We start from the raw sequence: 16,718 nt of genomic DNA, 5'->3' as shown, positions 1-16,718 counted from the left end.
CCAATTTTAGTGATACCTTCTGGTGCAAAATACAATGAACTATCCACAATAAACCCCTTCCCATAGCTGTTGTATGATGCATGTTGCCAGTTTTCGCCCACAGGCCTTATGTTTCAAACCTCTGACTTAAGGATTTTTTCAATATAAATTTGCTCAAATCCAACATAAGGTGTTTTATTTTTAACATGTAAAAGATAAACAAATACTGTTTTGGAATTGCTGCAAGGGAAGCAGGAAGCAACATCCATCAATTTTTTTTTATAGCTTAATACAATAATCATTTCACCAAAACGCATTCGACCTAATATACAGGTGCATCTCAACACTAGAATACAATGTAAAAGTTAAAGTTTCCCATATTTTTCTTTAACACTGCAAAATTAAACATTTTGTTAAGTCCTCATACTTGATTAACTAAAGCCCATAATCATCACAATAAAAAGTGGTACTAGTAACATACAACCCATTGTACCAATAACCCAACCCATTTCACAAGAAAGAAATTGAATGATATAAATGCTGAAAAAATATGGATAAAATATTTTTATATGATATGCATGTATTTCTTTTTATTATGATAAACCTAGTATCCTGAACCATCTCATAATACACATGTAGATATTTTTTGAATATCGAAACAATATATATATTGTTTTCAGAATATATCCTGTTATTTGTATCATTTGTATTTTGAGTTTTTACCATTTTGACATTTAAGTGATTGACAAATTTTATAGTATTATTCTTTGATTGTTTATTTAAAAAAAAATAAGAACAAATTGGTGGTGTTATGTAATTGAATCATTTTACATTAAGTGATCAAACACATAGCAAAAAAAAAGGCCTAATCACATCGAGGGACCTCCGGCCATCTCATTAAAGGACTACATATCCCAGCAGGCATTGCGGCTCCTTCATCCGTCAACAACAATAAAAAAGTAAATACGCACGATAGAATTAAAAAAACATTGCAAAATGACAGATTGTGTACTACTGTATAGTAATAATTCAATATATATTGCAAAAACTCTAAGGTTTTCAATAAAATATATATTTTTTTAAATCGAAACACAGCACACCAGTTTGACTCCTCGCGTGATTTCTCTATTCCGGAAGTTAGAGCGGCATGAGCTGTCCGAGGTGCTGACAGTGTGAGGAGGGGTTCTTTTGCTTCACTCCACGTAACTATGTATCGCTAAGGTATTCCGTGTGTAACATGTGTACATTTCTTTTTAGCATCAATGTGTTGTGTGACGTTACGTTTAATGTGCCCGCAATGCACTGCATAAAGTTGTGAGGAGGATACTGAATGTGCTGTGACATCCCTCAGAGAGTCGGCTGATCATCGTCTACTGAAGTCTAAGTGAGTTTAGCCTTACATTTTATTTCTCTTTTTCACGCTCCTTTTTGATATGTGATTCTTTCCAATACATCTCCATCAGTATCAGACATATTCAATTACTCCATTGCAAGTGACCCTTTTTTTTTTTTTTTGGTACTGTCAGGTTTTGCCAGGATGGATAAATATCAAGAGTCGACCTCTGTCTTGACTAATGGCCATCCCAGGAGCAAACCTTGCACTGCCCCACCATGCAATGGGGTCCCAGAGCGTCGGACGCTGCTGCGGGTGTCTGAGTCCCATGGACTGCAGCTCCTGAGCCTGCTCAGGTCATTCAGGGAGCGAGGCTTGCTGTTTGACTTCATAATTAAAGTCCAGGAACGGAGCTTCCCTTGTCATCGCTGTGTTCTCGCAGCATGTAGTGATTTTTTCAGGTCTCTCTCTCTCTCTCTCTGTCTCTCTCTCTTTGTCTGTCATAATTTTTTTTGACATATTTGTGTCATGTTGTGTGTGTTTAGGGCCATGTTTGAGGTGGACATGCGTGAACGTGATGATGGTTCAGTTACACTGGGTAACCAGTGTCCGGTCACGGTCAGCTCTTTCCTGGACTTTGCCTACTCAGGAGAGGCACTCATCACTGATGGCAACGTAGACATGTTGTTTCAGCTCTCATCCTTTCTACAGGTACATCTGTAGGCATGATATGTCTCCCCATGTCTGCCTCCACTCCTCTCTTAGCCTGAAAATATAACATTTCGATATGACAATTCAGCACAGTAGAAAGTAAGTATTGTCAAATACCAATACGAAGACATTTTCTGAAGAGATCTGGAGTGTGCCAATTCAGCTGCTGCTGTTTGATATGCATTGCTAAATTTGGTAGACACCGGAATTGCCCCCATGGAGCCTTCTCAACGGAAAGATATTGCACTATAAAATAGGTTTAGCCGATCACCTGCAGAGTGTGATTGCTAAGGTGATTCCCACAACTCATCAGAGGGGCTCATTTAATATCTAGCACCTCTCTGCCGTGTTTCAATCAAACCAGAGGTAAGTGGAGACACCAGTGTGGGTGTACATGGATTAAATTCACTGGGAACAACAGAGTTAACACAGTGTCAAGATTACAGTCAGTGATTAACATTGCAGCTACTTTATAAGATTTTTATGTCTGCTAAATATATACCTATAGAATAATACCATCTTCTCAACTGAATTATTTATCCATCCTAAAGGTTTTCCCTGTTGTTGTTTTATTCTCAGGTGCCTGTGTTGTCCAAAGCGTGCAGTGACTTCTTGATAGGAACCATGGATCTGTGTAACTGTCTGTCCCTTTACTCCCTGGCGGAGGCGTACGGCTCAGCCTCTCTCCTTCGAAGTGCCAAAGAGTTTGTGGTTGAGAACTTTTCTGACCTTTCACAAACGCAGGACTTCATGGATATGCAGGTGACGCCTAAAATCCCCCCGAGTTTTACCTGCGCGCTCTGGAAACCAAGAAATCCAGTGTGTCAAAAAAAAAACCTTTGTAGTCTTGCTTATTTTCTTGTTCCAATTACTTCCGATTGCAACATATTGCTGAAACTTTGCCGTTTCATAATGTGGTTTGTGTCTCGTGGGACTAGATTTTTCAAAAGGTATCTTGTGTCTCATGGACTTGGTAAAAAAAAAAAAAAATCTATGTAAATTCATTTGTTGAGCTGACGCAGCTATTTCAACCTCTTCATCTGAGCAGTCGCTCGTTCCAGTGAGAGAAAACATGACACCTCTTTTCTCATCTATCAAACGTACACCCCAGATTAAAAAAAAAGTCATTAAATTCCAGACGGCTCTAACAAAAGGCTTCTGGCATTTCATTTCTAGTTTGGCATTCCGCTTCAGAAGAGAACAAACTCTATTCTCTTTTCAGTCGCTTTTCATTATTTCCTTTGCACCCTCAGTTGAATGTCTTGGAGTCTTGCCTGAGGTCAGACGCCCTCAAGGTGCCCAGCGAGGAAACGGTTGTGACGTCGCTTCTCAGATGGATCCGCTTCAATCTCCCCGAAAGACAAAAACTCTTAACAGGATTGTTGTCCTTAACCCGACTTCACCATCTGCCCGCAGCAATACTAAAGGTATAGACCCGCTGTGTGCATCGGAGTCATGATTTGAAGCTGCTTGTGGTGTCTTCATAGACTGAACCTTTCTGTGTGATCTCCAGACTCTTCGTGATTCGGAAGCGCTCCTCTGTGATGACGAGTCCTGTGTGGCCCTGATCTCAGAAGCACAGGGCAGACAGACTCACTACGATGGGCTGCTGAGCGACGCCAGGCACGCCACCACACAGAGCTACATCTACATCCACAAGACGGAGGAGAATGGAGAGATCCGCCACACCTTCTGCTACTGTCTGGAAACCGACCAGTGGAAAGAGCTGGGGACAACACAGAGAGGGCAGATGACCGCCATGCCGGACCCTCCGGGGTCTTTTCTCACCAGCTATGCAGAGAAGGTACACTTTGGAAATCCATTCTGCTGGATCTTTTCCAACATCCTTGGTTGATTTTTTTTTTGTTCATAAAAGTGCTGTGTAATGTTTGTGAAAAATGTGTCAAATTGAACAAAACATATATTCAGGGAATCAAACAGGTTAGACTCTGGTACCTGCAATCTCTATTTAAGTACATTAACAAACAGTTTGTTTGTTCTCACGTCCCAGTCTACCATTGCTGGGATCCTCATGAGAAGGTCTAGGAAATACGCATTTTTTACCTCCACATTTTATTTCATTACTTTTTAGAGAGTAAAGACTATTCAGTACAAAACAGATAAAATGCAAAACTCCATGAATTTCAGTGGGGTTTTGTGTGTGTGTGTGTGTGTGTGTGTGTGTGTGTGTGTGTGTGTGTGTGTGTGTGTGTGTGTGTGTGTGTGTGTGTATACTTTTGATTTGCTGTTTTAAATTCATGTTATACAGGTCCTCTAACATCCAACAGGGGGTGCTGCAGCACCCTCAGCATCCCTGCTTCCCACAGACTCGATAAAAAGCCAAAATAGTGACGAGACTGGTCACACTCATTATCCAGTATACTGAAGAGAAGCTGGCTCACATGGCAAATCCCAACTGCTTTGTTCAATATTACACATTAGTGGACGTGTTGATCACATATCAGGCTCAGATCTAAGTAGTTTAACGAATTACCTCATTAATATAAAGCTTAAAACACATCATTTCCTTCAGATATAAAGATCATGGAATAAATGGCCCCAATTGCTTGTCATAGAAACTTGGAGAACTTGCACATTGTTTTAGTTTCTTTCTGTCTCTATGATCGCAGGCAATTTGATGATTCTAAGATGAGTGCTTTGAGGCAGGGGCAACAAAATGTTGCTGGACTCCTCGATCTTCCTGTTCCTCACCATAATTCCTGTACGGTGCCGGTGGACATCTAACTGCAATGCTAACAGTCACTACCTTTTCCACTGTCGACTCAGATGTTTGTCACAGGCGGCTGTCGCGGGAACTGTTGTCGGGCAATACGTCTCCATGTGGGCGAACCATTTCACGAGGCCACTGATGAAGTTTGGTGCTTCTGCCCCGTGACTTTATCCTGCACGCCAGCTCCGGCCATGCTGAAGCCCAGAACCATGCACACTGCTGTGACCTGCCTGGACAGGGTGTATGTCATCGGGGGACGAACCAAAGGTTCCAGAGGCGGATCCCCCAGTCTGTTGGGGGTGAAAACATTTCCTATTTAAAATTAAAAAAAAAAAAAAGGATTTTGGTTATTGTTGGCTGCTGTAAAACCCTATTGTCAATTGTGCTTTAGGTGGAGTATTATAACCCTCTGACCCAGACCTGGTGCTCTGTCGACTCACTTCCCACGGCCATCTTCTACCCTGAGGCCAGTGCTTGTGGCAGTGTCATCTACACGCTGGGGTCAGTGGTTGAAATCACCGATTCCTTTAACCCGTCACTGGATTGCTTCTTTCGTTATGACGCCCAACTGGACCAGTGGAGCCGCCTGGTGGCTGAGTTTGGCCAGTTCTTCCATGCTACTCTTGTCAAGGCTGTGTCGATTAATAGTACACTGCACCTCTGTGATCTTTCCACATATAAGGTGAGAATTAAATGGGCACCATTGAATGAATCAATTACGAAATTACAGTTGTTGAGTATTAAATGATCAGTGTTTTTTTTTAAAAAAGAAACATTGTTTATGACGAGAGTTCTCTCTTTTTCCATTCAGGTCTACAGTTTTTGTCCCGAGACCTGTGTATGGAAGGGGGAAGGCTCGTTTGAATGCGCTGGCTTCAATGCCGGTGCTGTGGGTACGAGGAACAGGATCTACATACTGGGCGGAGACTATTCACCCGACGAGATCACTGATGAAGTTCAGGTACGAGTGAGACTTGACTGCTGACTAAGCTGATCTTCTGAATCACTAGTTCATGACCTAGAAGTGGCTGAGTTGTGCCACTTTAAGATTAGAAACGTTATAGAATTTTGCACCTCGGGTTTGAATGTTGAGAAATTATAAGTCAGCACATTGTAATTTTTGAATTCAATATATTATTCTCAACATTTAGAGATAAATGTTGTCTTTAGTGATTCCAATTGGTACTCACTATTTCAAATAACCTTTTTAATTCTATATTCAACATCAGAATATTAGAAAATTTCATTAAAGTTAAAGGATTTTAAAATGATCAATACTTTTCAGTTAATATTTTGTCATGTTAGTGGACAAATAATTGACCAAAAATATAATTTTGTGATAATCAATTTATTTGATATGCACCTGCACAATGTATTGTAAATACAATTTGTTTTTATAAGAACATTTGAACATACCTCCTCATTGTTGCTCTTTATGGGACCCAAATGTAAAATCACAAGAGCCCAGCTGAGGTTTTCTGATGATGAAATGTTGATGAGATTGATAAGAAACACACCACAACATCTGCAATGCTTAAATACTGCACCTGCCAGTGTCAAATATCTCTATTACCACTACTGCTACAATGATATGATACTACTACTATACTACTGGTAATAGATTTCTTGCCTATAACAATCAATTCTCTTTAGTTTTTGCCCTTGTATAACCCTTATTATTGAGGTTTGATTTTTTTTCTTTTATTGTTTTCCTGTTAACTGTGCAGGTGTACTACAGTGGGAGGAGTCAATGGGAGGAAGTTGCACCCATGCCCAGGGCACTCACTGAGTTTCACTGTCAGCTCATCAGCTTCAACAGATACAGAGATCCATGGAGTGACACAACATGATGCACAGCACACACACCTACACGCCTGCATGTATACGGTGACATGTGAGCGGATTTAAAACTTGCATGCATGAGTGTCATGTTGAGTGTCTACCAGCTTTCCAACGCTTTCACGTGATGTAAAATGACAATCAGAGTCTTTAACTAACACCACAGCTTCACCCATAGAATAGATCATCACCCCTGAAGAGTATTTGAGCCATATATTAATATTTTTTCAAACAGAGTGACATTAATCCTGTAAATTTAACTATTTAATTTGTTGTGTTGCTGTAATGATGACCCCTCCCATGGAGGACTCTTACTGAGCTGTTTTAGAGATCCTAGTTTAGTCCCTGAATATTCTTTCCTTGTTCGATAGTTTTCAGATCAACTCCATTCACAATATTCACATTGTGTGTAAGTCAGTCAGCACTCCTACGGCTAAGATATAAACATGTATAGTTCACCATGCAATGCTTTCAGAATTGTCTTTACAAGAACTTCAGAAAATTGTATGGATCTTATTTGGAAATGCAGTCTTGCAAGGCAAACAGATGATAAGGATTTTCTGTCAGCAGCCCCAAAAGCCCACAATAGGAATATAATGTAGTGATTTGAAAGCTATTTGAACTGCAATTTGTCTTTAGTTTCTTGTCGTGTAAAAATACATTTATTGTTTAGTAATATTTTCCAATTATCATCCATAACCTTTTTGTGAAAATTAATGTTCTCACAGTCCTAAGAGCTGCTACGTTGCCGTTAATATGGAGCGTAAGTGCTCACTTCAAGCAGTATATATTTTTAATATTGTGACACTACCGTGTGTTTTTCATATGTCATGTTTCTTCTCATACGCTCACGTCTATGGATTGTAAAGAAGTGCTGTCAATAGAAAAAAAAAAAACCTTCTTAAAGGTGCAAAATGTAATATTTTGGTTTGATTTGAATCAATATAGCTTCTAAACAGTGAGCCGAAGGAGCAAATCGATTATCACGAATTGTCATCACAATTTTATGGTGTGCTGCTGGTATACCTACAGAAGTCAGAGTTTTCCAACTTGCCTCAGTTTTGTCTCGCAGTACATGTTTGTGCCACAAGATTTTGCAATGAGTCGCTCAAACAGACAGCAGGAGGAATATTTAACAACAATGTCTGAAAATGCAGTGGATATAATAAGCAGGTGTATATAATTTACACCACAAAGAAGAGATACAGAATGAAGCCGACGTCACAACCTAAAGTACAACCAAGGCATGATTTGAATATTGCTTGTTGCCTCTTTAACGAATACAATAACTTCATGGTTACCATGGAGAGAAAAGATGGACTTTGCTATCGTGAACGCGCAACAAGTTGGTGTTATGAAACATTAAAATGAATCCAACAAACAAAAGACTGTTTAATGGCAAGAAGTGAACATACACGCGATGCTTCTGAAGTAGGCATTTTGTTTCGTGAGTAAATGCACATTGATTACAATGTCAAACTGGAAACAAGCACAAGATAGCATCATTCAATGTATCAAAAGTCACCTGAATAACAAGGTGATATGGACTGGTGGACATGCTACTGTTTGTGATGACATTGCAGTGTTTCCTAGAGCAGCTGGTTTTAGTTTTTTAAGGCTCAAATCCATTTTCTTTACTCTTATTCACAATAAAAGAAAAAAATGTAGAATACAAAAGCAGATTATAGACTAGTTAGTCATTGACTTTGGCTTGAGCCACCACACAAAGATTTGGCCTTATGCATGCTAAAAGAACTGCATCAGACCAGTGACCTTGCAGAATGAAAAACAGATGTAAACACTGTGTCTGGACCAAACTCAATCAGCAGCAACGTCTTACGGCAACCATGCCGGCTCCCCTGCACACACATCCCCCCCCCCAATCATCTCTTTCAGCTCATCTCTTCTCTCGCTCCATGCTTTAGTCCTGGTAAGTTTTCACCAGCAGCCACATGAGGAGCACCGTGATGAGGACGATCATGAAGTTGAGGAAGAGCTCCTGCACCGAGCGGTCCATGATTATACCTTGGGTGGAGAAGGCGGAGCAGAATGTTGAGGAGCGAAGGGAGCTGCTGCAGGAGGAGGTTGGCGAGAAGGAGACGAGTAGAAAGGTTGCTGATGTAATATGCGTGATTTGATCTTTGAACGCAGATCCACGACCTGGGAGGGAAGAAATGGAGATGGAATAAAGCATTATTTGTGATGCAATTACAGAAATTAGTAAAGCTTATGAGTGATTTTCAGTGTATTATGTAATTTCTAATAGTGCCCTGAAAACACAAATCCACAAGACAAATCATGCATAACTGAAACCCCACCTAAACTGATATAAAGTATCAACTCCATTGAAAGAAATATCAAAAATAATAGAGTAACACATCTATTATATTATTATGACAAACGAGGGGGGGAAAGTACAATTAAACACAGTGAAAGAGAGTATCCAGTCAATAGAAAAGTCAAGATGTTCTAAAAGAGCTTACAGACATGCTACGATGAAAGAGTTTATTTAAAAGGCTGAGAAAAAGTGTGACAAAGACATTGGACCTTTCTCAGGAAAAAAAACTCATCTGGAAGTTGGATAAGTAAAAGTAAGCAAGTATGTACGTGTGTGTGTGTGTGTGGTCAGAGAGAGAGAGAGAGAGAGAGGGGAATGTTATGTGTTGTGATCTGTGTTTGCTACAACAGGTTCAAGGGATCAGAACGATGGTTTACCACGTCTGTTCACAGTGACCTATCAGTCAGCAGAGCAATGAGGCCACAATATCCCCTGACATTCACATGCCAAAGCTCTCAAAGCTCCCTGCATTATTATACAGAAGTACACATATGACAAGTTTACACATTGCTGAGCATAAAAGCATGAAAAGGTCACAGTTTCACACTTTTACACCGCTAATCCAGTTTAACCCACTTCCATATTTTATTCTTGAGTCTTGATGTTTGGCTTGAGAACCTGGAAAAGATGCAAAATTGCTTCTGAGTTAGTGACTTCCTTTTTCTTTCTTTTCTTCTTTTTTTTTTTCACTTACCTTGTTGCCTTTGGCTTTGATTTGGAAACGAAACCAGAGGTTTCTCTTTTGCTCTAATCTTCACCTTGAACAACCTCTTCTTCTTGGAAGCTTCTGACTTGTTCTTCTTAGGGGCATCTGTTGTCCAGTTTTCTGCTGTCAGGGGGCGGGGTGCCCTGGCCTTCTCCTAAAGTAGCCATCCTCAGCGGACCGCCCATGGCTCACATACACACAGCCTGATGTCACACGTCGACCAAACGGCCAATCAAGTGTGTGTTTTTCCATAATCTGGTCCAATGAACTGTTTACCATGACCATACAGGGGGTCTCCACACACACACACACACACACACACACACACACACACACACACACACACACACACACACACACACACACACACACACACACACACACACACACACACACACACACACACACACACACACACAGGAGGGACTATTTATAAAGCATTATTGCAGATACTCTGTGGATTACAGTTGCTCCAAACACAATACTTGTATCATCTGATGAATATAGGAAAGTGTAACAGTATCATGCAGTATCTGGGGAGGAACTAGGTGCAGAGACGAGGATGAAGAACAGAGCAGACATGCCAAAATGTAATATACAAAAGATGTTGTTCATTCCAATAACTTTCCTGTCACTTATTAGTGTATGCGGTCCAGAGGTCCAGTGAAGGACATAAAATGAGGGGCATTTTTTTCAAGTAATTGAAACTGTGGTAACACAAGGAGATCCGTAGCTGAACAGCAGATGATAGCCATGCCAATGATCAGCCAGCTGAGGGTTACTAGTGTGAAAACCATACTGTGAGGGTAAATTCATGAAAATATGCATACTGAGGGCTGCAGAACTTGTGCAACCGGTGAAGCCTTCAGGCATTTTCCAGCATTCCACAAAAGAAAAAACACCACTGCGGATCAGAATTTATAATGCCCTGCTTTTTAAAAGAAATTCTGGGTCGTTCCTGACACGTGTTTGAAAGAAAGTACATTAAATGTGAACATTCTCAGAATATGTTTAAACTTCTTTGAGTTCAAACTAAGAGAAACATTTTGAGATATCATTAATGGTTCTTTGTGTTATCTGTTGACATGTCTGTCGCAGCTGACTTGGAAACAGGTTGTGTGTGTGGCTCTTGAACTAAAATGAGTTTGACATCCCTGATTTATTCATGAGCAGAGCTGCAATCTTTTGAACTCAACTTGGAATGAGAACGTTCTTGTGCGTATTTGTTATTCATACATACACAAATTTTATTTATTACTATTCAGATAACAGGCAACAGATGAGGACTCCATCTAAACTGTGTGCAGCTAAGAGGAGATATCATGGTCAATGTCAAGAGGCAGAATAACTTTCTCTTCAATAAAACCTACTGCTTTTGAATAAATGTCTTAAACAAAAGTAATAAAGAAAATGTAACAAGGATGAATTGAAATTTTTGAAAACCGTGAGTGATTCAATTCAATTCAATTCAATTCCACTTTATTTACATAGCACCAAATACAACACAGTCATATGTTGCTTTTACCCCCAATGGGAGTCAAAACACTAACATTTAATGTGAAACAAATCAAATTCAATGAAGAACTGCTGCTTGGTGTGAGAAAAGACGTGTGACATGAGACTGTGAATTTTACAGTCATATGTGTGAGTCAAATGTGCCAACATTAGTCATTTTCTGTCTTCAGGAATGCAGCAGCTTCTCTTTTACTCGCAGATGACTGAATATGAAAGTATTGCAGTTGCAACAAAATAAGAAATCATTCTGGACTAAGATATACTGTCTACACTACACATGCACCGGCGGGGGAAACTCAAAAAAGCGAGACAAAAAAGAAGAATGAGATGCAGTAACAGGTCTGCTGAAGCCCGGGATTTACACTATGGACCCAGGGGATATGCACATGGTATGCAGCCTATCCACGGGGATATCAGCACAGACTTCAATCCAGACTCTTTTTGGAACAGAGCGGCCAATCTCTATTTTCAGGTCGGCCATGCTGCTCACCGTGCTGGAATCACCCACACAACACTACATTTGGTGCTTGGCGGAGGTTATAAACCCCCGAGAATGAGAGCCAGTGCTTTGTCATTTGGACACTGTGCTGTATGCATTTAGTAAATCACTATGAAATAGTTTTCCCCTACAAGAGTTTCAGGTTAAAGGAGACCAAATGCAGGATTACCTACTACCAAAACTCTTGAGTTACACATAACTCGGTCTTTAAACATTTCAACATACAACAAAGTGTGGAATAAAAGTACACTGCACGTGTAAATTCTGAAGAATTCATGTGATATATGTACAGAATTTGCCATTTGCAGTCTTACCTCTTATACGATTTAGTATATGAGTTCATGTAATTCCAATGGACTCATGTGTCACTTCCTCAGTTTGCTGCAGCTGAGCAGACCACGGGGAAGTTTCCCCAGGAGCACAACAATTTACGTCCATTCATCTTCAATGCCGCTTTATCGTGTTCAGGGACACTGGAGCCTATCCCAGAAGGCAGCTTACACCGTGGACCATTCAACTGTCCACCACAGGGCAAATGCAGAGAGGCAGACAACCATGCACGCCATTCATTAACTAATTTGTGAACAGTAGGAGGAAACAGGACTCTACCGACAAAAAGCCACGCAGTGTGAGAACATGCAAACTCAACACAGAAAGGATTTCAACACACTTCATTCTTGCAAGCGAGTTGAGGGCACGAACCATTAAACCACTGTGGCCACTGATCTCTACCACCAATCCCAGCCTGAACTCTACTTAAGACTCATATTGAAAATATTTGTTTTAAATGTAATTTTGATGATTATAAGACATTGTAGTTTGTAATCACTCTGAGAAATTATCAAATTAAGGTCTAACCAAATGGTAGTGCAAGTTCATTTTGATATCTATCTGGTGATTTGAAAGGTACATATTAAAGATAAATTGAAATCCCTCGAATAAATTTCACATCCAGCTGAGATAAGGGGAAATCTATCATATTTGTCAGTAGTCGAGTTTAGGAGAAAACCATTGATATCATTTTGAACCTATCTTTCCCATGTGTACTGACACAGCTCAGTCCTTTCTGACGCCACATTTGTGTTCTATTACAAATAGACGTAGGCTACGGAGCAGCGGCACGCGCAGCTGCTGAGGCCTGATCTCTGTTGAGATTGAACTAAAACCCTACAATTGACACGTGCTGTAACAATGCAGATCAAACAGAGAAGAAGCATCCTTATTCTGAATGCCGTCAACTGGATTTTTAGTGCACCTCCTTCTAGTTCTAATGGTAAACTTAGTGATATAAGACTGACATCGGGTATTGACCCACATGGTGCTCTAGATTATTCTGACATATAAAGTAGAGTTTTTGATGCTTTCTCCTGTGGTTATGTACGCCCAACGCATCCTTACCATTCCTCCTCTTTTATACTGAGTTGGTGCTAAGAAAAGGATTTTGACAGTTCGCCACAGCTCCTCCCAGCTCATCTCACACTTGACAGCTGCTAAGAACAGTCTTATCTTTGAACAAGTGTTAAACCCCCTCGACGCACTCGCGCCTTCCTCTGTATACACGGAGCACACACAAGGGGCACAGTAGGACAGATCACCAACAGAGCTCCCTCCAACGTTTCCATCACAGGATTCCAAGGTCATTCCCAGAGGATTAAACAGATCACAACGGCTACAGTTTTATCGCCCCGTTGCCCTGCCAGCATCACAGCACCAGCTATTCGACCCCGGGATTCCCATTGTCACAGAGATCCACTGCCTGGGTGATTGAATAAAAGAGGTCGAAGTGTGCTGGCATGTCCGTCGGTCTGACAGCTGTGACTGTGTGTGTGTGTGTGTGTGTGTGTGTGTGTGTGTGTGTGCGTGTGTGTGTGCTGGCAGGGTTCCTTCTAAATCAGTGCAGAGACAGAGGGGTGTCAACAAGGCTTCATCGACACCATTCCCCTAATTCTAGAAGGCTGCAAGTGTGTGCGTGTACGTGCATCGATGTGCAGGCAATAAGTGTGCTGCTAATTATAAAGTGACAGATTTCAGCTGGGAGTCTGACGGCAAAATAAACTAATACAAATCGGAACAAATGATCACATCTCTTGACATTAAGTCTTTGCAAAAGTCTCCGGTTTAATGAAACCCATTGCAGTGACTTTAAATATGTCTATAAACAGAACATTTGCTTTTCTATAAGACATAGTGAGCAGCCCTTTATTTCATAGTAGACTGAACTAATATTAACCCGCGCAATGAGCACGTTTGCCTCCCATCAATTGGCTCCAGTCCTCTATTAAGGCTAAATTGAACAGTGTGATGTTGAGTTTCCTTTAAAACCACATTGTATTCAATATTTTTTCATTACATGCTAAGCTAATGTGCAATTAGATCAACCGTATTTTTCTATTTTACGGCGATCTCTCGAAGAGATAAATCCATAATGGTTTGGAATTTGAAAAGAGATATTGAGATTGAAATTGGAAGGTTCGTCTGACTTTCAATGGGGCACTAATTATGAAAGGCAATTAAACAAGTTTAAAAAAAGATCAAACGCACTATTGGCGGAGAAAAGACAAGAGAGACTTTTCTTTAATTCAATAAACTCCACCTTGTTCTTTAGATATGTGGATTCCATCTCATTCCATGTTGCAAGTCAAATGTTCTTGTTGCAGTAATATTTAGCTCATAAATGATCACACTGTGGAAATCTTCTGAAGCAGTGGTTTCTGAATGACACATCAACGTCCATGACTATTTTATAAATAAACAATAAATACCAAAACCAGTGCGTTAGTTTAGTTCCTGCACAATTAAAATGCCATGTCAGATAAATGAAGTTAAGCCGGTGGCGACCAGCCTGACACTTTGAAAATTGATGGCACACCCATGGGACTTGTTTCACCCTGGTTCTCATCATTACACTGCTTTTGTTCCAAGCTTGACTGGTGGTTGAGGTGAAGCTGACCTTGGGCACTGACGTTCCATTAAGCCTGTTTTCAACTTCAGGTTGAAATTTCCAACGGGTACAATGTTGTCATTCACTTTTTTATTTACGAAATGTGTGTTTCCCAGCTAAGATTCTAATTTCAAGACCTTTATTTGTCACCAAGATAATTCTACACAGCGTAACATGCAGTGAAATGAGATGTCAATGTTTGTTTCCGACTCTGGAAACAGACATCTGATGCAGAGGTTGGCTTTTGCACACGTCACGTAGGTTTAAAGTCTGAAAATACTGAAATTGCTGCAGCGTAGTTTATTCATTGTTGCAAAGAGTTTGTGAAATTTTGCTTAATTAAAACCACTTCTACAGTTCTTAAGATTTAATGAAGGAAGATTAAAGAATATTCATTTGATGTTTTAAGTTTAAAATTAATTAATTAAATAAAAACATGTAGTTAAAATGCAATTAATGTAGTTACATCCATTAATATTTATACTGCATTTGCCAATGGTGGGATGTTTGGTGTGTTAAAGTAATCATCCAAATGTCCCAGAGATGGATGACTCTGCTAAAGATGAGAGTATGCATGGTGCTCCAGTGGATTTATCCTTCAAAAACATCATCAGTTTGAAAGGTACTGCTCTCTGTACTTCTCAGAGTACTATTACCAGGGCTTCATATTGCAACACAATGCCGTATTCAATCCATGGCATCACTAGTGTCATTATTACTAGTGACTGTATATCACAATATACTGTACCTGAAATTAATATTTGGTTTGTCTGAGACTATTTTTGGAGCTAAGCTCAGCATTTGATGCATGAAAATAATGTCTAATAATGTATCATAAACATGAGCTAAGAGACCAGGTAATGCATAAAAGGCATTAGTGAAATGCCAAATGGATACTTTTAAAACAGTGCCATATATAGAGCCTTATACAAACTCAAACTACATTTCCAGGGCTAAAATCCGCCTGATACTGACTTTTATCCATTTGATTGTGGTTTCAGACACACATGCACTGGAACCAAACAGCGGTCTGCGGCCATTAAAAATAAACTCAAGAGATGAAATATCTCAGTTGCGCCCTGCGTCTCAATAACAACGACATTACTGACCTTTGTGACTTGCCGACAACTATAAAGATCTTCCTGGCAGAACCATCGCACCTCGCCTGGCTGGATCTTTCCTTCAACAAAATCACACATATAGCTGAAGTATGTTTTCTCTGCTTGGTTGTTTGTTTTTGTGCACAGGTGCTCATCTTTCCTTTTTGACTGACGTACATGAACCAAACTTTGACTGTTGGACTGACTCAGAATCGCTCTTCATATGTTGTTTTACTTATACAGGAAAGTTTGTCAGATGTGTACCACATTGTGTGTGTAATGTAAGCACATGTGTTTCAGGTTTTGTGCCAGCTGCAAGAACTTCATTTGCTATATCTTCATGGCAACAACGTTTGCATTTTGTCAGAGGTGGACATGCTGGGCACACTGCCACACTTACACTCCATCACTTTACATGGAAATGTGATTGAAACCAACAAGAGTTACCGGTAGACACATCAACTTCACACATGCTTTTGCCCGCTCTCTCTCTCTCTCTCTCTCTCACCCACACATACCTAAACTACTATTCTGCCTCTGTGTGCCTAGGAGTCATGTGATTTCAGTTTTGCCTCAGCTCAAGTCGATGGACTTCAGTGCCGTGACACGAAATGAGCGAGCGCTGGCAAAGATCTGGCATCAGAGCAACAAGCACAGGAAGAGCAAAGAGAGTCTCCAGTGACCTCGTCTCATCTCAAACATGGATTTTTCTTGAAATGTCTTTGAAGTATTAAATAAGTTTTAAAAAAGCGTAAGCTTTTATTGGTACTACCATAAAATAATATTACAACAATGTTTCAGGGACTATTACATACTGGCGTACAAACAAAACAGAAAAGAACAAAGTGAAGAATGACAGTGAGAAATCTTTTCCTTTATGGGATTTTTGTGCAGAAGCTGCATCTTCTGTTTTCCCCAGGTCCTCTTGTTGCCTCCCACAGTACAAAACCATGCAAATCAGGTTAACCATTCACTCTAAAATTGCAGGTAAGTGTAAGTGCATATGGTGGTTTGTGCCTTTCCATG

At 40.2% G+C, this 16,718-nt stretch overlaps 2 protein-coding genes and 1 pseudogene across 4 annotated transcripts; 2 read left to right on the top strand and 1 right to left on the bottom strand.

Moving 5' to 3' along the window:
- The first annotated feature begins 1,118 nt into the window (after positions 1 to 1,118).
- On the top strand, positions 1,119 to 7,971 carry kbtbd3 (kelch repeat and BTB (POZ) domain containing 3). Its single transcript, XM_080459149.1, has 10 exons — positions 1,119 to 1,363; positions 1,506 to 1,773; positions 1,858 to 2,023; positions 2,603 to 2,785; positions 3,277 to 3,450; positions 3,537 to 3,827; positions 4,811 to 5,053; positions 5,146 to 5,436; positions 5,566 to 5,715; positions 6,482 to 7,971. Exons 2-10 carry the CDS (start codon positions 1,517 to 1,519, stop codon positions 6,602 to 6,604), a joined length of 1,878 nt encoding a protein of 625 aa, XP_080315275.1. The 5' UTR covers positions 1,119 to 1,363; positions 1,506 to 1,516; the 3' UTR covers positions 6,605 to 7,971.
- sln (sarcolipin) lies at positions 7,578 to 9,763 on the bottom strand. Of its 2 annotated transcripts, XM_080459151.1 has the most exons (3): positions 9,626 to 9,759; positions 9,508 to 9,549; positions 7,580 to 8,753 (listed from the first exon to the last, which is right to left on the bottom strand). In XM_080459151.1, exon 3 carries the CDS (start codon positions 8,608 to 8,610, stop codon positions 8,515 to 8,517), a length of 96 nt encoding a protein of 31 aa, XP_080315277.1. In that variant the 5' UTR covers positions 8,611 to 8,753; positions 9,508 to 9,549; positions 9,626 to 9,759; the 3' UTR covers positions 7,580 to 8,514. The 2 variants fall into 2 exon arrangements, with proteins under 2 accessions (XP_080315276.1, XP_080315277.1); XM_080459150.1 differs by lacking the exon at positions 9,508 to 9,549 and having other exon boundaries at positions 7,578 to 8,753; positions 9,626 to 9,763.
- Positions 9,764 to 15,135: 5,372 nt separating this feature from the next.
- LOC308107429 (leucine-rich repeat-containing protein 51-like) lies at positions 15,136 to 16,374 on the top strand (annotated as a pseudogene). Its single transcript has 4 exons — positions 15,136 to 15,214; positions 15,594 to 15,800; positions 15,993 to 16,141; positions 16,242 to 16,374. The product of its transcript is annotated as a leucine-rich repeat-containing protein 51-like (transcript).
- The last annotated feature ends 344 nt before the right edge of the window (positions 16,375 to 16,718 follow it).

This window comes from Lipophrys pholis (assembly GCF_963383615.2).
Source record: "Lipophrys pholis genome assembly, chromosome: 3".
Lineage (NCBI taxonomy): Eukaryota > Metazoa > Chordata > Actinopteri > Blenniiformes > Blenniidae > Lipophrys > Lipophrys pholis.
The sequence above is the reverse complement of the archived record's forward strand: the minus strand, read 5'-3'. Positions and strand labels throughout refer to the sequence as shown.

Excerpts from the sequence above, each read along its gene's own strand:
- kbtbd3 (XM_080459149.1), top strand. The coding sequence starts at position 1,517 with ATGGATAAATATCAAGAGTCGACCTCTGTCTTGACTAATGGCCATCCC. Across the intron at positions 1,774-1,857 it reads GCATGTAGTGATTTTTTCAG|GGCCATGTTTGAGGTGGACA; the intron begins GTCTCTCTCTCT and ends GTGTGTGTTTAG. Across the intron at positions 3,451-3,536 it reads TGCCCGCAGCAATACTAAAG|ACTCTTCGTGATTCGGAAGC; the intron begins GTATAGACCCGC and ends TGTGATCTCCAG.
- sln (XM_080459150.1), bottom strand. The coding sequence starts at position 8,610 with ATGGACCGCTCGGTGCAGGAGCTCTTCCTCAACTTCATGATCGTCCTC.